The 26,529-nt window shown below is 39.7% G+C and overlaps 1 protein-coding gene across 2 annotated transcripts in view; it reads left to right on the top strand.

Moving 5' to 3' along the window:
- The window catches only part of cacna2d3a (calcium channel, voltage-dependent, alpha 2/delta subunit 3a), a 163,064-nt gene that overhangs the window by 49,165 nt on the left and 87,370 nt on the right, over positions 1-26,529 (top strand). For both annotated transcript variants that reach the window (XM_072713125.1, XM_072713126.1), the window contains exons 5-9: positions 14,715-14,877; positions 20,938-21,069; positions 21,926-21,986; positions 22,086-22,236; positions 25,229-25,303. In XM_072713125.1, coding sequence (XP_072569226.1) covers positions 14,715-14,877; positions 20,938-21,069; positions 21,926-21,986; positions 22,086-22,236; positions 25,229-25,303 — 582 coding nt within the window. The remainder of the gene's footprint in view (positions 1-14,714; positions 14,878-20,937; positions 21,070-21,925; positions 21,987-22,085; positions 22,237-25,228; positions 25,304-26,529) is intronic.

The raw sequence follows: 26,529 nt of genomic DNA, 5'->3' as shown, positions 1-26,529 counted from the left end.
AGAATGCTGTAGATTTCATTTCTGTTATCTCTGTGTGGTTTAATCCGTATCAGTTAGTGAGTTACTTTAATGTTTGATTAACTTGAAAATTAGGTTTAAAAAATCCTGAATTTAAGAAGGTGATGGTGTGCAAGTACCAGGTTTCATTTATTGACACACAAATGGGTTTAACTTGGGGTGACAGCATTGGGGAAATGAAAAGCCCACTGTATCTTTGTCTGACTGCTGAACTTCTGAGAAATGGGTACACCTTGCTGTACTGGACCTTATTCTGTGGAGAAAAACATTTCAGGGGAGTTTTATTTATTGCCGTTCTTTCTTAGGGGTGTGAGTTTCCCATGCTAAACTAGGGCTGCGATAGTCTCAATAATGTGGTCAGAGTTAGAGCTGTTTGTTATATTGGCCACTATCTTCTCCCTTTCTTGGTCCCGCTCTCTGGAAGACAGTGATAAATCACTGCAGTCACTCAGCCTGTTCTTCCATGTTTCTGCACATTTACATCAGAAGTTGCTGGAGAGGAAAATTACTGCTTCTCCAGCTCCCATCATCTAAGTAATGTGTGTGTGAGTTAAGTTCAAATGAAATATCTCTGCAGGCTGGGAATGAATCTATACATGAGCTATACTATTCAAAAACCATTGTTACAAATAATAAAAAAGTGATGCCAACAGTTGGAAATAATGAAATATTTTATTTAATAAGGTCATTAAAGAGGCACTTAATGTAATCTCCATTCTAGAATTATCCCTATGAATAGTTCTCATATTTTATGGGTCACATAAAAATATGCATAGAAAATGATTATTGTAAGCTGATTGATGCTAGTTTGGGTCGATGATTTACTGCAGTCAGGGGTGAATACTGTCTAGTGTGATGGTGAGAATGGGTTTGTAAGATAGTGGTCTCATGCCCCTATGCCTTTGCATGAGGGATTTTATCTCGTTAAGTTTAGTACATGGATTCAGAAAATATAAGAGATGATAATATATAGGGTAATGAAAAAAATAAATTCACCGTAGCTTCTGAAATTTCTCTGCTAAGAAGTGAAATGTATCCCGCTAATGATAGTTTGACGGTGGGCAGTCGTATCGGTGTGTAATCTGATACAGCCGCTGTTGTACCGGAATCGCTTCAGTAACATGCCCAACTCTATAAATGATACATCGATTAATAATCATGAAAGTTAAGTAGCAGTGGACTGAAAATGATGGCGTCCTTGTTTGCTCAGCATGGATTTCTTTCAGATTTCATTTAATTATACTGTAATTGCAAGCTCTCAGATGTCCGGTGCGCACAAAAGATGAAATCATGCTAAAGATGGCGTAAGTGATATTGAAATTTAAGCATATTCTACCCCAGCTGATGCTCAGCATTATTTAATCTAGATGAGCCCTAACTATACATGCAGATATGTACTCTGTTGCATATATGTTGGCTTTTCCATCAGTAATAGCTAACGGTAGTTACTGTAGCTCTTAGTTTGCACTCTGTTCTGTTCCACTACAGTTTTGCTAAAATAATTCAGATGCTTATTTTCAGTGGCCATAATCCATTTTTACGGTAAACTCACAGCTATTTATAGATGTTCTTCTACTTATGAACTTTCAACTTACGAACTTTCAGACATACGAACGAAGAAGACTGTAAGTCCAAATTGTGCTCATTGGGCTGTCCGCAACATCAATTTTTTTTTTCTGCGCGCCAATTCTGGGTAGTATGACTTCTGCCCGCTACTTCCGCCATGCAGCAGTGTAGTGTGCGTACTCCCAGCATCCTAGTTCTTTGTACTTGCGTATACCCTTAAAATGATGTTGAATAATGACTTACGAACATTTCAAGTTACTAACGTCTGTTTGGAACATATCTGATTCGTAAGTAGAGGAGTGTCTGTATTCGTTACATTTAGCTTTATTTGTATCAATGCAGAATTGTTACATGATAAAAACCATTTCTTTGCAGTTTTTTGTGCTTACAATACTTTATTTTTTGCCATTTATTTTTTCTCTATAGTGATAATCTACATGGTTTTTATTGCGAGAATGCTGGTTTGTCATTCATAAAGTTACTTTAGCATTTACAGTAAAGTTCTATTTTGTAATTAACTTTTAAAAATGCATAAAATTTAACTACCTCAAAACGGACAAAAAATGTTAATGGTGACATTTTGTGTCTTTAATTAGCATCTACCAGACACACATTGTTAATACAGGGTGTCAAAATATCCTGTCAGTGTCACTAATTAACACATAAATGATGAACAGTAAATTGGAAAATGTCTTGACCAGAAAGATGCTTTTATGCACTTTCAACACAGAAAATATGAATCTTTTTGGGAGTGTATGTGGATGTATGTTTTGGTGGAATACACAGAGTAGTAAAAAAGATTTTTCAGTTTGTCTCATCTTTGAATTATCTTATTCTCCGACCTTTGGGGAATACATATGGCTGGTCCATTGCCACTATTGCCATCTCCGCCACCACCCCAGACGCTTTGGTATGTGAACCAGTAACTCAAAAAATGTTTCATGGATCTTTTGCAAACTTTGCACAGCCATTGTATGGGTGATCAACTAAAACTGATTACATTTTGAGACAGAGCATGCCAAAATTGAAGCAGAGTCACATAATGATAGCAAAAAAAGTTTTGACAATTACATTAAGACAATGACTCAATAACCATTTCATGAATCTTTCTCAAACTTTGCGGAGGCATTGTAGTAGGACCAGAATGGAACTAATTAAATTTCCCAAAAGTGATACAGCGCCACATAGTGATACTAAAAAAGGCCAGTTTAGACATGTGATACCATTAAGATGATAACTCAAAAAGGTTTTGATGGATCGCTTACTAAATTTGCATTGGCATTGTATTGGAGCCAAACTGGGACTGATTAAACTTTGAGCCCCAAAACTGAAGCAATATTGCTTAGTGGCAGCAAAGGGAAGGGTGAAAGTAGACAGCATTTGACCTTTATGAATTTGATAAAATAAAAGGTATGTGATGGATATATATTATTACTGTTTCACGAAAACATTGAACATATTAATGAAGATCTACACCTAGTTTCTGGACAAATTGCACTAAAATTGAAATGCTAGCATTGTGTCGCAGCAAAGGAAGTAAATGGCAGCTATAGAAGACACTTGTGAACATGGTAACTCTAAAAGTATTGTACAGATCTTTTTCAAACTTTTCAGGCACATTTTAGGGAATCAAATTCTGGCACAGATTGCCCCAACCTAAAGCAGGGCTGCATACTGATAGCCAAAAATGGGTAATTTCCGATGGTTGATCCTATTAGCGAGATAACTAAAAAACTGATCTTTTTCAACCTTTGCAGGCATGTTGATTTTGAGACAAACTGCACCAAAACTAATAAAGCAGTGCTGCATAGTAATAGCAAAGAAAAGGCTAGCTCACACACTTTATCTTGTAAGGATGAGAACTCAAAAATTATTTAGATGATCCTTTCCAAACTTTGCAAACACATTGTATGAGGGAAGCTCTAGATCTCTTCAAATATTGAGACAAATCTCACCAAAATTGAAGCAATTGCACTTGGTAATATCAAAAAAGAAGAATGAGATGAGGGCTGTCCACAAAATACAATTCTGTTTCCAACAGCACCAAATCTATGTTTACATTCAGTTTGGTTTACATTTTTGCATGACATTCATGTGTGACCAATTACTGAATTTACTGAAAACACAAAAATAGGAAAATTGTCACCTAGGGAAACAACATTCTTAAGGTGTTCAGATTCAAATGGACTGGTGTTAGCCTAAGGCTAATTATGACTGGGAATGAGCACTGTTTGGGGGTGAAATGCTTCACAATGTAAACACACAATGTCTGTATCACTTTCTCCATTGGAGGGCAGAGCCATTGCAGCTTTCACATATTAAAATGCATCTATTTAGACATTTGTTAAGCCATGTTTCATTACTTTCCAAACTACAATGTGTGTTGTAATAAGTAGTTTCCCCATGATGTTGCTAATGGAAAGAAGTTATATTATTAAATGTCTCATTACGAAGCGATTGCACAGCCCAGGAGAGAGAGAGTGCGCTGCAAGCTAATGATACTGTTCCAGCTTTTCCCTGTCCTTTTTCTATTAGTCAGATTATCATTTGTCTTGTATCTGATATGGTGCGTTTTCAGTGTTTACTTGGCTGGCTGCACTTATAAAAAAAGAAAAAAAAACCACCTAAGTGCATGTTTACAAAGACAACAATCAACTGCAGTAAATGGCAGAGATTTTTAGATTGCAGGAAAGCAGTTTGATAAAAGCACATGCCCTGCTCTGAATAATTGTCAGTAAATCTGCTTGTGCCTATGTAAGTGGGGGCTTTGCGTGGAGGTCAGCGCCCCCCCCCCCCCCCCCCCCACACACACGCACAACAATTTGCAAATATGTGCCACAGAGAGCATAGGATAACAGCGTTTAGGTGTGTACTAATAGGATTGCAGGACCTTTATGGTTTTTAATCCATGTTATGTATTTGAAAATATTAAAGCCTAGAAATCTGCAGTTGGACGAACTGTAGATTCCAGAGGCATTAAACTAAAGTACTTATGTTCAGCGTGATGGTGTGCAGTGTGTGCATTTATGTAACTTGGATGGGTTTCAAACCAGTATTTCAGCAAAACTGAAAATGATTTTGGTACATTTGAACATTTGACGCCAAGAGTTGTTTTCTTTCACTGTAAAACTGTAAATAAAGAAGATAGACAAAGTGAGGAGACGTTTATTTGAAACTCAAGCAATCGAAAGGTGAGGATTGATCTACGATGACAGGATTTAACCTGTTCAAGACAACCATTTGAAATTCACCATATAGGAAAAATACAAAAAATAGCTGGATTATATTAGCAGTCCTTCCTCCTTATTAATTGTAGAAAAGCCCCCTGATTTACCTCTGTCCCTCTGGCAGTGAAATAGCATTGCATTAAAATACAACATTACAATGTAGCCATTGTGATGTTTTAAACTTATACGGTTGTTGCAATTGCATAGAGAAGAAAAAGAATATTATTTGTGAGAATTATGTTTATCGTCTGGCAGCTCCTGGGATTTCTAGAGAAGCTGTGTGTCCATCTTCCAGCTGCATTTTTATATTTTATGTTTCAGTTTGGGGAAATTGGGGATGATTACTGTAATTCCTTTGAAACAGGGTTCTTTTATGCCTGAGCTGTTTCTGCTTCCTCTGTCTCTTTGACTCTTGTTTTATGGTGACCTCATCTCTGTCTGTGGGCAGTTATAATTGTTTTTGCCCTTTTTAATGACAAGCCTGTAGTCTCAGCCTCCATGTTAACGAGATGAAAATGGAGGTACAGTAGGCATGGCTCTCCAGAGTTTAATAAAAATTTAGTTGGATATTTAACTTGGGGAAAAAAAATGCCTAGTTGAAATCCTATTTCAGCTGCAGGTAAGGTTGGTATTTACCATCTCTCGAATGATGAAAGATAGAGGTTCTGTCATCATCTCTCCTTCCTGCTCCTTCCTTCCTAATTTTTGACCTTAGTGGGAACACTTGGTTCTACCTACACCAGGGTGTGGAGAGGAACCAGAAGTGACATAAAGCAAATCATCAGTTTGACAGGTTAGTAATTGTTTGATGAGTTATTATTTGGATGTGGCAGAAGTTGTTACCTCAGATGTCACTCAGCGCTCCCTAAGTGTCTGCCAAACCAATCCATCCACGCAACATCTACAAGGGGCCCTTGAAACTAATCCTCAGACTGTCCGCACCATAGCTTGTTGAGATGCGCGGATTTTATATACAAGCACTCCTCACTTAATGACCGAGTTTCGTTCCTACGATGAAGTCGTTAAGTGAATTGGTCGCTGAGTGAGGAGCCACCCCTTACCAATATTTCAAGCCTACTGTACTAACACTGAGTTAGTGTCAACCATCTTTAGTTATTGTTTTAATTTAATCTTTGCACCAGTTACAACATTTTTAGTATATTTATAAATGTTTATACAGTAGTGTACTGTATACTGTAATGAACAGAATGGAATCAGCTCTAATATACATACGGAGATTGTGAACACTATTGCAGAGAATACTGAACAACTGTTCAGTATACAGTGTGCAATAACGATTGGTCAGAGTGCTGGTCATAAGTCTGAGTGGTCGTTAATCAGGTAGGAGTGTCTGTACTCTAGTCCGATGATTTAAGGTGGTTTTTAATAGTTTATTCTCTTGTTAGAAATATCCCAGTGATTTTTGATTTGAAAATGTCTTTTTGGGGTAAACAAAAAAGGTTTGTAGATGGAATAGTTAGTGCAGAAACCCCACAGGATCGCTTCTTTGCTGGCTTTGGTGCCGACTGGCTGAACCAAGACCTGTCGATTAGCTTTGTCATTTTTACAGTTCTTTTCTTGTAGCTTCAGTAAATTATCATCTATTATTTAGTGCCTCTGTAATGTTTTCTCATCATTGCCTCATCCAAGACACTTTTGTCTCTCAGTCATTCATTGCTCTGACTCTCAGAACTTTTCTTAGTTTCCCAACTGTGCAATTTGTAAAATACATAATGATTGAATTGTCCTTGCCGAGCTACTGTTCTCAATTTCCTGTGTTTATGATGTTCTTGATAAGTATACCATATAGTCACCATTATGGAGGTACAGTACTGTATATATGTAGCAAATTCTATTAACACAAATGTTTTTCTTTTTGAAGTAAAAGGAGCATGACTTGCGTAAGCAACTGTAAAAGGTCATGCCTGCTCTTTAGTATTGTGGGAGAATCCTATGTGAGAGACAGTGAAAGTGTTTATGGGACAAAGGGTTTGGAGACCTTTGGCTCTATTTTCCACCTGCGCAAAGCGTGACACAAAGTGGTTTTGCTAGTCTAGTATCATCTTACTGCTCATTTTCACGCCATGCCAGTACGTCGTTAAAATACAGTAGGAAATGATTTTGTGCCTGCTTACCACTCATAGGAGTGGTGTATATTAAGTGAGGTGTGCCCGGTGTTCTGTCGAGTTGAGCTACTTTGTCGAGTAAACCAATACGGTGGAACTGCTCATGCGCAGAAAGGCTCGATAGCACATCTACAGTAGATAGGTAGCTCAACTCTACAGAACACCGGGCACACCTCACTTAATGTACTGTACACCACTCCTATGAGTGGTAAGCAGGCACAAAATCATGGCGCATTGTCGCCACGTTTCTATTCGTCGCGTTTTTGGCCGACGAAAACCATGGCTACAGTCAGTGGCGCATTATTAAACAGTATATTTAATTGGCGCGTTTGAAAAACGTTTGTGTGTATGCATGGCGCTCATTATTGACAGATACGTGTTCTTAATGCGTTAATGGATTTTGTTATTTTAATTTCATTTATATGTTTAATTATACAGTACAACTAGTCCTTTCACTAATCATACTGTTCAATGAAACACCAAAAGAAAGACAATAGCCTATATATTAAGAACAAACCATATCATTAAAAAAAATCTTTCGAGTTCATTATAAGAATGAAGCGCGTACGAGTACTGTAACTGAAATGACGCCTATAGATTGATGAAAATGCGTTTCAGATGTTTAGATAAGTCAGGTGGAACATTACAATACAGCCCTCAGAAAGTGGGCTACACTAACACTCTGTCGCATGTTGCGTTACATTGCCATTCGTGATGGATGTCTGTTGGACATAAATGGGGACACATTAGGGTACTTGCATATGCTGATGCCAAAAAAGCCCTGCACGCCGACAGTACGGACAAGGAGGGATCAGCTGGCGGAGGAGCTGAATTGTCTGTAGCCTGGTAAGAAATATAAAACATTTAAAAACACATTTAATATTGCATGTTGTTTTGTTTGAACAAAGACTGCACTTTTATTTGTATTTTGCGAACTACAGACCAAGAATTAAAATAAAACACAGAAGCATAATACATTCCCGTTGCTAACCGCTGCTCTCATTCGGCAGTGATAAAATAGCAGTCCGCAGTAGATCACGCGCCGCTGCCTTTTATACTATTCCGGTTGGTTTATCGCTTGTTACACCCAAAACACGCTTAAGAATAATTGAGAGAGTTGGCATTTCTCCGCCTTGGCTGGCGCATAGTCTTTGTTTTATGCCGTGAAAATATGAAATAGATTTGGACACGCCTATAACTTTTAGTTTTGCTTTGTGCTCTACGCTTTGCGTCAAAATAGAGCCACTTGTCTTTTCACCAAAAGTAATTGTACAAAATGTTTTTTTGACATGGTATAAGCAGGAGTAAGTCTTGCAGTTGCTGCCAGTGAGATTAGAAAGAATTCTGATGATTTTTACTGTCCAAAATCCATAAAAAAAATGACTCCCTGTAGAGCTGGAAGGTCTCCACTGGTGTGCAAATGAGGTTCTTTTTTCTGTTTGTAGCACATATATCTTATAAGTAGAAACATTACCTAGTGATGTAGAAAACAAACCGTTACATTTTTAAAAATGCACTGTAATCCTCTTAAGTGAGTTCTATTCCACAGATGAAAATAAGCCTGTCAGTGCATGCATGGTCTCTGCAGTTTTACTGTGGTGAGTAACCTGAGCTACAGCAGTTGCAGTTGGTGCAGAGTCCTTAGTCAATCATGGAAAGTTCTAACAGCAATTGGACTAGAGCTAATAGAGGTTTTAAATGCTACTTAGCGTAAGTGCAGTAAATAAAACAAAAGCATTTTCATATATCCATCCATTTTCCAACCCGCTTATCCTACTGGGTCGCGGGTAGGTCCAGAGCCTATCCCGGAAGCAATGGGCACGAGGCAGGGAACAACCCTGGACAGCGGGCCAGCCCATCACAGGGCACACTCACACACCTAAGGGCAATTTAACAACGCCAATTCTTTGGACTGTGGGGGGAAACTGGAGTGCCCGGAGGAAACCCCACGACGACACGGAGAGAACATGCAAACTCCACACACATGTAACCCAGGCAGAGACTTGAACTCAGGTCCCAGAGGTGCGAGGCAACAGTCCTATCCACTGCACCACCATGCCGCCCCCGCATTTTCATATAATGGATTTGAATTATTGTTAATTATCATTTGTTAATACCAAATTAAGGCACCAGATCCTACAGTATTTAATGGCATAGACTTAGAAACCAGTGCTTACTGGTCCAAGTCCAAGTCGCAGGAAGGATCCCATTATAGTACCCTGAAGGAAGGTGTGTTGACTGCCTCAGTAAAATGTTTGGCTCCAGGATCCCTTTTGGTTTAAACATCAGCAAAGCAATAAACAGGAAGGACATCATCGTATCATAATACAAAAACAAAACAGTTTAGTTCCAAGCAGTGTACCTGAGGCTGTGCTGATGAAAGGGCAATCGTCAGCACAGTTTGCTGGGTAAGCTACAGAAACAAAGACAGCTGGTACATTTTGCTCACGAGAGAGTGAGGGAGTTTTGCACAAGAGGGTGAAGTGCTGGCTGGTCCGTGTCACACCATGGCACTTCAAGTTTTTTAGTGTCATGCAAAAATCATTTAGAGCGACAGTCAGAAACAGAACTGAAAAAAACAAGCTGTCTGTGTAATTAGATTGCTAATGTGACGTTTAAACGTTCACGCAGGATGAACGGGGGGGCAGACAGTACTGAGTGTTAGTGTAGTTCAGTAGTTAGTATGTAGTTAGTGTGTGCTGTGCTCACATATTAATCAGACAGAAAAATCCTTTTCCAGAAGTAAATTCTTCTTATTCCACAATGCTCACTCTATTGCAATCATTGTCCTTTCCTGCCCACCCCACCCCCATTATTTCCTTTATCTCCACCTTTTTTAATGGATGTGTGTGAGTAGGTCTGCTGGTGGAGGGGAGTGCAATTATATTAATTCATATTCATACGGCTAAAAGACTCAAGCTGTCATTATTTCCTCCTTTTGTTTTGCAAAAAAGTCTTTTAAAGCCTGTTAAATAACCCAGTTCGCCTTGATGTGAATACTTTTACCGTAAATTTGCATAAATGTACAATATAATTGGGATGCCTTTTTCATTTTATTTTATTATTCATTTATATTTGGCCACAGTTGTTTTTTAATGTTGGAAATTTGCTGTAGTTTTGTCTGATATATTGGCCAGAATACAATGATTTGGCACAACATTAATTACAAAAAATATTACAGAACATTGTAACTTAATACACTGATAATCTGTTATCAGTTAAATTTAATTTGGTGTTCATTATCATTAATTTAGATGAGTTATTAGACAAACTAGAATTACAAATTTATTTTCTGATTTTCTAAATACAGTGGTATATGGACAGATCATGTGAAATATTATGTAGATAATGAAAATACAGTTAGTATACTGTAGTGCAGAGGTAAGTGAACCCAGGATTAGACTGTGGTTTGAGACCAGACACCAAGGTGCTATCAAGCAGCATGCCGCAGTGTTCAAATACAGCAGAAGCAATACAACACTTTCAGTCAAGAGCGTAAACAGAATTGGGGAGCTCAGGGACAGACTGTCTCTTTCGTTCGTCTATCCAGCGTCCAACCCCCTCAGACAAAGCACCTGATTTGCAGGCCCCAAGGGCACAGAAGTGGCCACTGCTGTTTGATTAGTGATGAATCATCATTGGCAAGTAAGGTAAAACAGAGATGCTAACCTGAGGTGCATTTTTGCGATAATTTGCATAATGCAGTCCATGGTCCTCTGGGAAAAAAATGCTGCAGCTCCCATAAACGGATGTAGATCCTGTTAGTGCAGGAGAATTATTTACAGCTGGTCTTCAGCTCCTGTCCAGGGAATCTGCTTTCCAACCACCTGCTGCTCCTGTATTATGCAAATCGAGCGGCAGTGTGAGGAAGGTGAATCAGGCCTCAGTTATGAAAAAAATCAGTTAAATCACAATTAAACCACCATGACAATATTAAATAAAAAATGTCACAAATTTTATGTGCCATTTAGGTTAAAATACATTCTTGATTAAAAGCTAAAATGCCTATTTGATTTGCCTTGTCGCAGTTGGTTGAGTAATCTTACTTTGAATGGTAAGGCTTTGATAAGAACTGATATATAGATTCAGTTCTCTTCATCTGGTAATACAGCCTGAATGGTCGAGTGCGCAAACTGAAATCTTATTAAGACTCCGTGAGAATTAGCTGCCAATGGCTGGTTTAATAACTTATAAATGAAGCCGGATGGATCTCCCTTGCATAGTGGAAGAGTTTGTCGATTGTGCTGAGTTTTTAACTTTGTGTCTCCAATGCTGGATAACCACCCAGGCATAATATTAAGTGTCAGAAGCTGGAGTTTGATCCATATATATCTGTAATAACCGCCTGCTTCGGGCTTTGAACTCGTGTCTCTTGAATCCCTCGTCACTCATTCCCACTCGGTCAGTATTCACTGAGTACTTGTGATCTTCAGGAGTATGTGTGATATGACGTGAGTATTTATTCATTATAAAAATCTGAGAAAGAGCGACCGAATTAACACATAGATGCACCATACACATTTAAAATAAGAGATTTTACTAACAGATACTGGAAGATAAATTAGTTCTAAGAACAGCTTCCATTCATTAGGTTAAATAAAACAGGAAGCTAATTAAAGTTAACAATGGGTGCAGTTGCAGTTCTCTTGGGTAAGCTATTACCTTCACTATCTCACACTGGGTTTTTTAAATGCATGAACAAAGAGGACATAAATCTTTTTTTCTGGATGTTTGTAGATTATTAGTGCAGTGATTCGTTATGAATGTTTTTCCAGTCCTGTTACTGCTTTAATCGTAAGTGACATAATCAAAGGGGTACTGGAACCATGAGCAGAGAAATTAGCTTGTATGCCTTCGTGCCCTGCATCTCTTGTGTGTGTGTGTGTGTGTGTGTTTGTGTGTGGGTGGGTGTGCGAAATGCTGATATCTTTCCTTTTAACTTTACAAAAGAGAGAGTGTTTGCTCTTCCACTGCGTTATGTAGTCAGCAACGCTGGTGGGGGAGGATTGTGTTTAGAAAGGGAAATGTGAGAAAGTTTTGTCCAGATGAAGGTCACTGGCTTTCAGTTACAGCTCCCACGTTGTGCCCCTTTGAAATTTTCCCTTTGCACTTTGTATCTTGTTTAAGCTGTATTTGCATTTTAGTATCCTCGAAGGATGACTTACATTATAAAGATTTTCCTCAGTTCATGCGTGACATTTCAAAGGCCCTACTTTGTGGGGTGTGTGATGTAGGACAGTAGTCTTCAGCCTTATTTGCAGTGATAGCTACAAAAAAGAAAGTCTGGGGGTGGGGTCAGGGGTCACATCCACTCTGCAGCATGCCATCATGAAGTTAAATGCACCTGTATACGCAAAATACCAAAAAAAAAAAAACATAATTGATCTTATTTCTAAATAGTGTACTAACAGCTTGTGGGCAATGCGTTGGCAACCACTGATGTAGGATTTGCACATGAGTTGGGGGGGGGGGGGGGCTTTCTGGTTTTCACCAAACAGTGGCTGTGAGATACTGTGTTTTAAGAAGGTGCCTGAGTTTATTCCATGCAGCTTGAACCATATTACTTGCTGACAAATAAAATTAAAGCAATTGCTGCGAATTCACGCCAGCCTAATTTTCTATGTAACGAGAAAAGCATCAATCCCAGTGGGGCTTCACACAGGGTGTCACTGATTAATTGCACCTCTTGCCTTTATGTTCTATGCTGTCGTAAGCTAATTTCTTTTAAGCCATCATACTTATTTAGGTGAATTATTCCCTCCCTCTGGAATATTTTAAAAATATTTTTTTCGGCTAACATCTTAAGTGGAGGATTTATTGACCAGGATGCAAACTTACCAGTGTACTTTTTTTTTTTTTTAAAAAAAAAAAGGTATAGCCAGAGGTAGATAGTTCAGGTCCAGAAAGTACAATTGTAGGCCAAGATTTTTTTTATACCTAACAGTTGAGTACTCTGTCATTGTCATTGTGTCTTTATACTCAACTGGTTAGATGCAACAAAATCCTGGTCTGGATCTCTACTCTCTGAACCTGAACTATCCACCTCTGTCTGTAGCCTTATAACTTGTTAAAATGAAAGGAAAGGAACTTTTGTTCAGAGGTCTGGGTGCAATGCAGAAGCCCAAGACCACTGTAGCTGAACTGTTTCACCTTGTATGTCAGTGTTTCCTGATAATAATTTTCTGGCCCAGCAGATGTGATTAATTGAACTGATACGGGATTTGCCATCTGCGTAATTGATGGGTTTATTGGGAGTACTTTGCAGAAACGATAACAAGTGGTCATATCAGGATTGTGGATGAAGTAATGAACATCATTGTCCTCCAGGAAGGAACACTTTCTCAAGGTTCCTGATAGGGTGTGGGTCAGAAGGCACACCAGAATATCCAAAAGCTTGGTATGGGCAGAGCAGGATGCTGACTAAGGCATGGAAATTGTCACTGAATCATTCTGAAGTTCAGACAACACTGGAGCCCATAATCTTTGCGATCCAGGTTTGTTGGGGAGCTCTCTGTTGTCTTCTGAATGCACTGTGAACTATCTGACTGTACTGATGTTATGAAGTGATATCTTAAGGCCATGCAACCTCTTCTGGGGAAATTCATTTTTGTGGCATTACATTAAAATACATTTTTTTTCTGTTAAATGTCATCATGATTTAATTTTAAGCATTTAGTATGCAATAAATGAAATGCTTACTTTATCGTGCCCCGGTCCCATCCTTTTCTCTGCTGAGATAGTAGTCATTTCTTCGGGGTGCAGTAAGCAAACAGCTATTTTTAAATCAACTGATTACAAATAACTCCCACAATATGTTCTGTTCTAAAAATAATCATGGGATCCTCTTGCTAGTGCATATTGTATTAAAAAATGAAACCTCAGATGCAGGTGTAGTTTTACAAGATCAGCATTTTTTCCCCGCTGGATATGTGAGTCAGTGGCTATGTGAATTACTTCCCAGCAGGCCCCATGGCTTCCAGTTCACCTGAAAGCAGGGGTTCTGGCAGTGGGGCCGCAGCAGCGTTATTGCCTGTAGGCCTGCTGTACTCCTGTAGTCTGCCTCGGCGGAGGGGCCCTCTGGCCTGGCAAAGACTGAGCACTAGCTCTCATTCCTCATATAGGTTTGTCCTTTAGTCTTCATCTAAGGTCACACAAGCACTGCATCGGCCCCTTAGATAGCAGAGGTTTTCTGGCCTGTCCTTTGGAAGATTAGAAGTTCTTTTAGCCATTGATGAAAACCCATGCCAGAGAAGCCAGACGAAAGCTTACAACATTGCTTCCTCAGGCATCTGACTGCTCTGTTTTGATAAAGAGAAATAAAAAAAACAAACTCATTCTGTTTTTATTCTGGATGACAACGGTCTCTCTGGTGTCTCCCCGTAGATTACTGCTGCATGTTGTTACACACGTGTCCTATCTTAAAGCTTTAATGTTGGTCTTTGCGCCGGTGTCCAGCAGGCAACCTTGAAAACTTGGGGATTAACAAAGCCAGATAACTGACCCAGTTCAGTATCTGTGCTAACGGAATCAAAGCTGGAACTGTTGTCAACACATTTCTGGCAGCAAAAGGCTTTTGCATTCAAGCCTGACCGCAATTCTGCCGACTGGTATCAAGATGGTGTGGTTTCCAAGTTGTAGATATGACCTCTGTGTGCTAAGCGTGTTTGCATGCCTGTTCCTATGCATGCGCATGAGTGTGCATGCGTCTACGGGAGCCTCCGTCGCAGTGTTCTGATTCTGCTGCTCATCTCTATGTTCTTGTCTCCTTCCATTTCAGTATGAATACTTCAATGCCGTTTTAATAAACGAAGTAGACAAAGAAGGCAATAGCGTGGAGCTCGGAAAGGAGTTCGTTTTGGAGCCAAACGAGCATTTTAATAATTTGTCCGTCAACCTTAGCCTCAGTGTTGTTCAAGTTCCCACCAACATGTACAACAAAGGTACGTTTGATGGCCTGTGGTTGCTGGACTGGTCATAAACTGTGACACTCTACTTTTAAGACAGCTATGTTAATCTTGTCCGTGTTGCTTTAATTAGTGTACGTCTCCTTATTTACCTCAAAATAAAGAGTTTGAGCGTCAACTAAGGGTCATAACCATATCAATTTTTCAAAACTACTGAAAAACTTACACCTGTACCTGAGAATGCACATAGTATTATTTCTATTCTAGTTCTTAGAAACGAAAGTCGGATGTGCTCAGTTGAGTGAAGTGGGTTAAGTTAGTGGCTGCAGTCTGAGGAAAGGTTTAATTAACAGGCTGAATACCAGCTGGATGGGGAAAAAGGAAAGGCAAATTGACTGGGAATGATTAATAGGAACTGTTTTGTCAGCTGAGGAATAGCTGGAGAGAGTTGGGTGTAAGTGTTTTAAATCAGCTTACTTATATGGGGATTAATCTGTTTAAATAGGCTGGAGTCTCTGAGGAGCTTTGTGGTCTAGAACAGTGTTTCCCAAACCGGTCCTCAGGGAACCCCAGACAGTCCACATTTTTGCTCCCTCCCAGCCCTAATGGGAGTTGGGAGGGAGCAAAAATGTGGACTTTCTGAGGGTCCCTGAAGACCGGGTTGGGAAACACTGGTGTAGACACCCCTTTGTGCAAAGACAGGCTACAGTAATAAGAAACAGAAACAGTTACTGTAAACATAAAATTAGCACCACACTAAGCTTTCCTATTGTTGTCTTTTCCTGATTGTGAGACCTTTGTGTGTTTGTAGGAGGTGCTGTAAATATACTTGGAAGTTGCATGTGACTTCCTTGAATCAGCATTCACAGGACTCGTTAGTGGATTTTTACAAACAAGTAACTGCCTGCGGATGCAGTTTACTACAGCTTTGACAGCCTTTGATGTCTCTCTTGCACACAGTCTCACTCTCACTGGGCTAACCAGGAATACACGTACAGACACAGAGATTGTGTTCCAGCTTTTGTTCTTTTCATTAATTTCCTAATCCATTTAAACAAATTTATTTATAATCCCTTTACAATTATGGAGCTGGGAAAAGTTGGTATTGAGATACAGAAGCTTGCAGCCTGAGGTTGGTGGATGAGGCCCCGCTGGAGTCTGGCCAGGATTAATTTCCACCGTCTTAACAGGCCTCTTACAAGCTTTTGCAGCCTCTGTAGCAAAATCATACTGAACATCCTCTTTTTTTCTTATTAAAACCTTATGGGTTAGAGATGCATGACTTGTTCGCTAACATATCAGTAGCAACCGATATTCATTAAAAATGCATCTGCATTGGCCCGATGTTTCAATCTTGGTCAATATTGCCGGTCACGATATTCCACAATCAGCTATTTTCTGTAGTGGTGGATGAGGGATTTTGTCAACTCATTCAAAGCCGAATCTACGCTCAGATATTCCCCTTCCTGCATTATATGATGTGGTTGCGCTAGTGAAGCGTTAGTTTCACTGCACATTTGTGGAGGTCACAGGTGAGCAGGTTACCAGCACTGGTGATATTAGACAAAAATATATTGGTTACCAGTACTGGCCAAAATTTCCACATCGGTGCACTGCTGGTTACCTTTGAAACTGCCTTTGTTTTTAGATGTCTGTGTACTTCATAAAAGCTTGACAACAACGTGAAAAATGATAGCTTTAATCCATGTAATACAAAGTTGCTTACGATGACCTCAGAATCACACCTGCAAATGGCTCTGGACTGACACAGGTCCTATTAAAGTAACTGCAGTAAACACACATGAAGCCTATTTTTGTTGCCTTCCTGTAAACTCTAAGAAACATTTCATGCCTTATTTTCTCCTGTAGACTCTAAGAAACATTTCATGCCTTATTTTCACCCAAAGCCACTTCCAGGGAGACAAAGGAAAACGGCCCCTCGATTGCTGGCCCCAGGGCTATGGATCTCACACATAGATCCCTGAGCAGCCTCTCCAGTAGCTATTGAAGGCTGAAAGCTACACAGTAGGCATGTATATCAAATTGAAAAACAGGCACAATTGGCAATGATTCTCTTAAATGAACTTGCTCAGTTTACTAAATTAATTGATATATTAAACATCCTGAATGTGTACTGATTTTCTTTTTAAAATTTATAACATTATCTCAGTCATATAAATTCATAAAAGTTAGTCTCCCTGCCTTTCTCATGTATCATACACTTTTAAAAACAATTTTACCTTATATACAGGGATTTTTGCATAAAAAGTATAAAAATATATACGTATATGGAATTACATATTCTTTATTTGCAAAAGTATTCAACCTGTCTTAAATGAATCATATGTACATGCTGAGAGTCCGGGGGCAAACTGAGCCATGCTCTGCTAACTGTAGATATGCATAATCCAGTCAGCATTTGCTACAATGTATAATCCATTTAACCAATATGATGTCTGAGTTATCATGGCCTTCTTCCAATACTAGGAAAATCCATCCATCCATCCACCATTGTGTCTCCAGTCAATCAGCTTCGAGAACCTCTTATCCAGTACAAGATCACAGTGAGCCTTGGGAGCAAGGACATGGGACAGCCTGGACGGGATGCCAGTCCATCTCAGGACACACGCAATCACACACCATAGGCAATTTCTCATGTCTGGTCCTGGAGAAATAATAGTCTTCCTGGCTGCATTTTGGTGTCTGTATGAATCTGGTCATTCCCAGTCTGATTCAACAAATAATGCTGTAACAGGACCCCTGCTTTGTGTCCTGTGCTGCCTGAGATAGACTGCAGGCTTCAGTGACCCTGTAGTGAATAAATGGTTAGATGATGGATGGACAGATGGATGGTAAAAGTGTAGGTTAAAGCAAATTTGGAGTATTGAGATGGAGATGTACATGTTTATTGGAAGCATAACGAATCAGAAGTGTTCAGATCACATTAATTTGGAAAACGATTGTTTATGGCTGTTTATATATCACAGGCCAAATTGTACATCACAGTGAACCAGAACTGTGATGTTCCATAACATCCGTAATATTTAATATATATTGACTGTATGTGCCCTGCAACTCAGACAGGATATGCGGTTGGAAGATCGAGGGATGTATGTATTTGATTTTTGCTAAATATATCCCTGTCAGTATTTTAGCTACTAAGAATATAATATTTTCTTAGCCGCTATAATATAATATTTTGCTTATGCTTCCCCCACTTCTAAATTTAGATTTTTGTAGGAAGTTTACTTATCTTTTGTTTATTTGTCATTTGGCATGTAACAGAATGCATTAGTTTATGTAATTTTATTAAATATCATTTAATCAAATTAAGGAACCCAGTGGAGATGCAGTTCACACCTCCTCCTGTTTGTTTTTGCTTTTTTGGAAAGTTATTTTGTTGTATCATAAATAGTCTTTCTAATTTGTCTCACTTGAGATGAAGCTATTGATCGTCTTGCACAACAGGGGAAGTACAATTAAAGCAGAGCTTTGTAGACACGTCATAATGACTGTAATTAGTGCTCAATATGCGGATTCACGCTGAATGAGCATTTTTCCAGAAGAGAGATTCACCCTGCTAGAGATTTTGTGTTTAAAAGCAATTTAGAAAATTGCAGGCAATTCCAAAACTGGGGAAAAACATTTTTCATGACACTGCATACGTACATTACAGGTTAATTACAGAGTTCCCAAAAACAAATTTCTGTTACGCCTAAACCATTCCTGTCAAACTTGTGTGGAAGAATATTCTGTGCAGAAGCAGGGATTGTAACGCTACGATGCAAGATAACATTGAAGAATTTTCGACTCGGCAATAAAGTAAAATCAGTAACAGTGTTCCAGTATCAAGCTGCCTTTTCAGGCTGTAGTCTGGGTCTGAGTCTGCATTGCATTTCAAATGGATGTCTCTTTGGCAAATAACTGAGCTAGAATTTACAACTTAATATGTAATATGAAAGTAATATGAAATGATTAGGTGTTGGAGAGGAATATTACTATAATAATCAATTTAGGTTTAAGTGATCAAAGGAGGACTATTTTTTGTATTGTTATGTGGTACATTACACTTGCAGTAATGTATAGTCTGTACTGTTATTCCCATCCTTCTTCCGTAATGGTTTATTCAGTACAGAGACTGGAGCACAGGGCAGGAAGCAGGGGAATATCCCTGGATATTCTGTAATTTATCTAGAATGCATACATTTCATATTAATACTCATTTACTATATCCACAGTTAGTTTTTGATGGTTCTTTTTCTTGGGGAATCATGAAGATGAATTCAATACCTTACAATACATGGAAAGTTGTGATATTGGAAAAGTTGCCTTTAAGGGTCCCCTGTGGGCCATCTAAAGCTAATATGTGAAAAGAAAAAATACGAGAGAAATCGGGGGGAGGAAGAGATGCCAACATTAAGGGATCTCAGAATGGCCTGAGGATGAAGCTCTTACGGGGATCCTTAGTGTTTGTACTTCCAGAACATGGCAGATATCAGTGCATATCCTCTGAGCAGGAAATGCTTTTTTGGGTAATACCATTTAATCACAATCTGCAGGGGCATGCGCCTGTATTTTTTAATCTCTTGTAAATGTGAGGGCCAATTTAGACGAATAGATTTTATCCTGTCATTCTGCAGACGAGAGAAATGAAAATGCAAATCATGACTTAGTAGTGCTGTCTCACAAAGATAACGTTCTCAGGACACCCCTCAGCCTCATTCTGGACTGACATTATTAATGCCGACAAACAAATCTTTATTACATTACAGGAAATGTGCAGCTCCAGAATAAGCCTGTGATCAGACAGTCATCTTCTTAATAAGAGTCTTCCCCCCTTTGAATGCATCAGTGTCGGATAACCATCTGGCCTGGCTTGCAGGAATGAACAGCTCTGTGGCTAATATTGCTGAAAATAGATAATCCTGGTGTGATGGCCTTCTCGAAGCGGCTGATAGCGTATTCTGACTGAATTGTATTCATAACTCTTGTAACTGGGAAATTGAAAAAAGAAAAAGCCCAGTTAATCTGAAATGGACGTGCTTCACCGCATTTTAATATCTTCAGGGAAAGACTCCATATATGTACAGTATATGAGTGTGTGTGCGTGCGTGTGCACGGGCCCGTGAGTGTACTCAGTAATATGTAAATGTATTCAGTATATGAGTGTGTGTGTGTGCGTGTGCACGGGCCTGTGAGTGTACTCAGTGATATGTAAATGTATTCAGTATATGAGTGTGTATGCGTGCGTGTGCACGGGCCTGTGAGTGTACTCAGTAATATGTAAATGTATTCAGTATATGAGTGTGTGTGCGTGCGTGTGCACGGGCCTGTGAGTGTACTCAGTAATATGTAAATGTATTCAGTATATGAGTGTGTGTGTGTGCGTGTGCACGGGCCTGTGAGTGTACTCAGTAATATGTAAATGTATTCAGTATATGAGTGTGTGTGCGTGCGTGTGCACGGGCCTGTGAGTGTACTCAGTCATATGTAAATGTATTCAGTATATGAGTGTGTGTGCGTGCGTGTGCACGGGCCTGTGAGTGTACTCAGTGATATGTAAATGTATTCAGTATATGAGTGTGTGTGCGTGCGTGTGCACGGGCCTGTGAGTGTACTCAGTGATATGTAAATGTATTCAGTATATGAGTGTGTGTGCGTGCGTGTGCACGGGCCTGTGAGTGTACTCAGTGATATGTAAATGTATTCAGTATATGAGTGTGTGTGCGTGCGTGTGCACGGGCCTGTGAGTGTACTCAGTGATATGTAAATGTATTCAGTATATGAGTGTGTGTGCGTGCGTGTGCACGGGCCTGTGAATGTACTCAGTAATATGTAAATGTATTCAGTATTGTGTAGTGATGTGTGACGTGCGCTTCTCAGCATTACTGCTTCTCTTAGCTCACAACAGCTTATGACATTTTGTGCCTTAGGTGTTATTAGCCCATATTGTCTGGCATTGGTGGGATGCTCATGAGAGTTATTCAGAGACAGGGTCCAGTACAGGGTCACTTCTATTGAGCTTGGATGGAATGCCAGTCGGTATAAAAAACAAATCAAAGTGATTTTAATCTTCCTCTTTTCTTTTCCTCCTAGACTCTGCAATACTGAATGCGATATATTGGTCAGAGGCACTGAACAAAGTGTTTGTGGATAATTTTGAGCGGGACTCGTCACTGATATGGCAGTACTTTGGCAGTGCCAAGGGTTTCTTCAGACAGTACCCAGGTGAGAGGCACCGCGCGTGGCATGAGGACGGACTGCCAGGCAGGCAGGCGGTGCTGAGAAGAGCAATCAGACACATCGTGATTATAATTAGCTGGCTGGAACTGCTTCCCAGAGGCACGGCGAGAGACAGTCTGGGAGGTTTTAGTCAGAGTGAGTGACAAGCGGAGCAATGAAGAGGACCTAGCCAAAATGGAAACTCTTAGGCTTAATGCAAAACCCGTGGGAAGAGAATGCTGGGGTTTCAGCATAAGGAGAAGGAGGACAGAGGGATGGATTTTGGCCATAAGTAGAAGGAGGACAGAGGGATGGATTTTGGCCATAAGTAGAAGGAGGACAGAGGGATGGATTTTGGCCATAAGGAGAAGGAGGAGAGGGGTGGGTTTTGGGCATAAGGAGAAGCAGGACAGAAGGATGGATCTTGCGCATAAGGAGAAAGAGGAGAGAGGGGTGGGTTTTGGCCATAAGGAGAAGGAGGACAGAGGGGTGGGTTTTGGGCATAAGGAGAAGGAGGACAGAAGGATGGATTTTGCGCATAAGGAGAAAGAGGAGAGAGGGGTGGGTTTTGGGCATAAGGAGAAGGAGGACAGAAGGATGGATTTTGCTCATAAGGAGAAAGAGGAGAGAGGGGTGGGTTTTGGGCATAAGGAGAAGGAGGACAGGATGGTGGGTTCAGGGTATCAGGACTTTCAATTTCAGCAGTTATCCTTGCTTGTGATATATGTTTGATTTTACACATGGTTTATTTAAACATTTAAATATATAAATTTTAAGATCTGACATGGCCTTCAGTTCTGGCTACTGCATGTAAAACTCTGCATCGTGTTCTGTCATTCCTGCTTGGCGAAATTATACACAGGTATAAAATGGCATCCGGATGAACATGGGGTCATCGCTTTCGACTGTAGGAATCGCAAATGGTAAGGCTTGCAGTTGCTAGGCGACAGTAGACTCCAAATACATCCCTGGAATAAATGCAACCAAAAAATGACCAGGGGCTTCTGTTTTTGTTCCTAAAGGTATATTCAGGCTGCCACGTCACCGAAAGATGTGGTGATTCTGGTTGATGTCAGCGGGAGCATGAAAGGACTGCGGTTAACTATCGCCCGGCAGACGGTCATGTCCATTCTGGACACACTTGGAGACGATGACTTCTTCAATATAATAGCAGTGAGTATCACCTCTTTCTCTATTTATTGTTTTGGAAAAAAAGTATTTTCAGGGCTTGTAATATTCCAACATGATAACAACAGTATATGCTCTGTATCGAGTGATACAGATTTTTAGGCACACTGTTATTTTCTTAAGCTCAAAGGTTTGAGTTACTAAAAATTAAATACAGTAATTCATCCATCCATTTGTCAGGGTTGTGGGGGCAGAAGCTAATGCCAGAGAGCCCCAGGCAGAGGAACACCCTGGACTGGATGCCAGACCAAAAAAATATATATATCTTAAGAAAAATCAAAAATCATCACTACTAAGTGTCTGTCTCTCCAGTTCTACTTTAAAAAAGCAGGAGCCTTCATGGCAATTTTAGCTTATCCTTCCTTGGGTCAGTAGACTGTTCAGTTTAATCATCTGGCAGACCTTTGGTTGGCAATATTCCTATGGAATGAGCACAGTCACACAGTCACATGCTCTAAAATAAAATGACTGAAGAGCATAATGTATTAGGGCACTCACATTAATTCCAATCCCATTTTGAATCACATTTGTTCTTAAGAAGTGCTGGCAGGTCCTAAGAATATTCTACTCCCGTTGTAGAGCAGACTGGTGTATTTTTGAATGGCATTTCAATTGCAAAGTACTTTGATTTGATTGACCTTATACATTATTGCTTATATCATCAAAAATTTATATCTGATCTTTTGTACAGTAACATGCCATTTGTTCATGTTGGTTTAAGCTTTAGCTTATTTAATGTTTGCTACATCAAATAATTTTTTATTGATTATATATATCATCCATCCATATCATATTTTTATTTTACAGGAATGTATTCACAGCACACCTGATTTCATCATGAGGTGGCTATTTATTGTGTATCAGAAAGAAACATGTTATAATGTGTCTGCAGTTGTGCAAAAATGTACATCCCAATCATTTACTGAAGGATTATGACAGAATGCATGGTTTGAGAAAATTGACATAATTTGATAATTTACTTTGAAGTATAATTTCTAGTCATGCATTAAATTAACAATATTATCTGAAAAAGCCAGACTACTGCCTCAATTTAACTCAGGAATCTGAAATCTGTCCTTGCACACTACTGGAAGCCATGCATAGCATGAACACAATTATTATCTAAGCTGAAGTTTTTTTAATTAAACACATTCATTCCATCCAGAATTTCCTGATTTTGATTGCAGCACCTGGCATTTTATGTACTTTGTCAGGAGAATTTTGATTGCTGATGGGTTGTGTTGGGAGAGGCTCATTATATTTGTTTGTTGGTTTCTTTGTTTATTGTTTTGATGGCAGTGGATGTCTGTGTTTTGTAAGGGCAATGTTTCTCCCTGGACACATATAGTGACATGTTACTATGTTTCACTTTTTGTCTCTCATTCCACTATTTACTGGAGCTTCATTTAATATCAGCTTTAACTGATCTGATGTGAGATTGGGGGGGAGTATTGGTACAGAGCCAGCTGACGTGCCCATTCATTCACTTCATCTATACTTTATTAGTAACCATGTATGTGTGAGCTTTGTTCTCCAGGACACTCTCTCCCTATTGTGGCTCATCCCCAGAATCAACGCTCTTTGTCTTCATGTGTGCTTGTTTTGAAGCGGAAGAGGCTGTCTTTGTTTTGATTCTTTTCCACCATTTTGTTGAAGCCATCTTCACACCTATTCACAAATAAAGTCCTCATTTGGTCACTCGGTTCGGGAGGATGCCTCATATCCGATTAAATATTATGTGTGCCATTTTGACTGCATACGTGCCTGGCAGCGTTCGGAGGAAGTGGACTTTGGCTTTTCCCTAATTTCAGCATGCCTGTGTTCCACACTGCGTGAAGCCCAGACTACTTCTGACATGTCCTGTCATGTAGCGGATAATCCACTACTGAAAACCAGGAGATTTATCTCAGTTCTAGTGGGAAGGTCATCTGAGGAGTTCTGTGATTTTCACCACAACTCCTCAGTCGTGGGGTCAGCTGGACATTGCCAGAATCTCAACAGGCCTGACGAGCTTCATTCATCACCATGCCATCTTCAGGGCAGCAATATACAATCTGAAAGCTTCTCTGAAAACATACAGTAAGTGGTTTTCCAGTGGGAAAGACTGCTGGAATGCAGCCCTCCAGAATCAGACTTGAATCACCCTACCAACTCCCCAGACAAGGGATTAGGAACCCTGCCTGACTGTGGCTGCAAACGATAAGGGTTTAGGAGCTTTGATGGATTAGGACCTTTCAAGAAAAAGTTTAGGAGCCTTTGGGAAAGCCTGGGCGGCTCCATGGGCAGAATCACATGACAGAGAGCGTTTGGAATGGATTGGTGCTTTGTTACAGGATTTCATTTTCAGGGTCAACTAAAGTAGGGGGAAGAAGGGGCAAAAGGCCTTAATAAACAAACGCAACCCCCCACTATAAAGTCACATCCACAATGCGTAACAGGCAAACAGAGTGAACAGTGGCAGTCACCTGTATTTCCTGAACGGGCAACGTCCTGCTCCTTCCAGTGGATTAAGGCTCTCTTAGATAAGGGCTTAGGGGCCCTGGTGCGTTGTGGCTGTCCAGAAGAGGGCTGACAGCCCGGAGAGGTTGTGACCATTAAAGATAAAAGAATTTGGGTGCTGATAAACTTTGAATTCTGTGACCTGCTGGGGACAAAGACCTTTATCTTGGGTTATTGCTTCCAGTTGCTTTTGGAGATGACTCCATTACATATATGCTATATGAGATAGCGTATGATATTTAGGCCTGAAATTTTAAAATTAATCAACATATTAAAGGGCTTGTTATCATCATCTTTTTTCCCCCACGTCTGTATTATTCTCTGTATGATTTATGTCCATAACAATTCTAAATTATCGCTAGTGTGAGCTGAGTGGGGGCACCACAGCTAATGCCAGAACTACAGCTATCACTGTTACCATTGCTGATACCAGTTTTCCTGGTCCGAGTGTTTTAATCTCATCCTTGTGTGTTTATAGTACAATGAAGAGCTGCACTATGTGGAACCTTGTCTAAATGGAACTTTGGTCCAAGCCGACATAACCAACAAAGAAGTAAGTTTTATACATTTTATTTTATAACTTACAATTACCTAATAAAATGTAAGTGTATATGTTTCAGAAATGGCTGAAGTGTAACCCAAACATTGAACCCAGACCAAGAGTGAATAGCAGGGAGCATACCTGCTCCAGAATGCCTTACAGGGAGACACAGGTAGATCTGCTGCTTATACCAGATGGCCACAACCTGTCGTGTTTGTCAAGCAACATTTTCCTTATAAAAACTGCCTGCCTGAAAATCCTCCCTTAGACCTCAGCAGGCAGGGGGAATCCCTAGGATTCTGCTTTTAATTTTAATTACGCAAAATAAAAATACACATTTTATAGCTGCTACTTTATGTTTCTGCATTGTTTTTATATTTTTAAGTCTTCTATTTAACAATGAGGTACAAATTGGCTTACTTCACTTTGCCAGTTTCTAATAAACAAAAGAACAAATGAAATAAGTAACATTTGTATGACAGTAAATCCATTAATCAAATATTTGAATGACATGTAAATAGTATCAGTGTTAATAGAATGTTTTACTGCAGGCCCCAAACTACAGAAACAATCGGTGATGCAAAATTACAGAGAACAGATATTTTTCAGTCCATGTCTTAATTGGGCCAGAATATGAAAGGTCTGAAGCCCAAAAGATTGAACAGATTTTAAGATGGAGACTATGTCCAGGTGACTATAGCTTTCCTGTCCTGTAATGAAACTCCTGGCATCACCATGTTTCTGTGCAGCAGAACAGATTCTTATCAGTCAAAAGTACTTGTTTAGTTATTTACACCAGTGCTTGTAATCACACTTCATACTACCAGCATAGAGTATATACTATATACGTTATGTACCTGGCACGATTGAACTCTAACTACTGACTACTTAAATTATTTAAAATAAAACTATTCATAATTGGTTGTGCTTTCCTGTTCCTGGGCTTGCAGCATTGCTTTTATATCGATCACTTTTTATATACGTCAAGCTGGAAATACTAGTTATTCATTGTATGTATTTACATGTCCACATCTGCGTCATTTTGTCTTTGAAGGACTCAGATGTCTGAAATGTTTTACTTTGGTTGCACTTGACAGCAGTTATCTGATGGATAGTGAGAGCAAAGTGTAATCTGCTCCGTTGTTTCCCATGCAGGCAGCCTCTGGTGGAGAGGCTGCATCTTATACAATATGACATTTATGGCACGAGCACTTCTCATATCCCGCGTGCGGTTCGCG

Source organism: Paramormyrops kingsleyae, chromosome 6 (assembly GCF_048594095.1).
Source record: "Paramormyrops kingsleyae isolate MSU_618 chromosome 6, PKINGS_0.4, whole genome shotgun sequence".
Classification (NCBI taxonomy): Eukaryota; Metazoa; Chordata; class Actinopteri; order Osteoglossiformes; family Mormyridae; genus Paramormyrops; species Paramormyrops kingsleyae.
The sequence above is the reverse complement of the archived record's forward strand: the minus strand, read 5'-3'. Positions and strand labels throughout refer to the sequence as shown.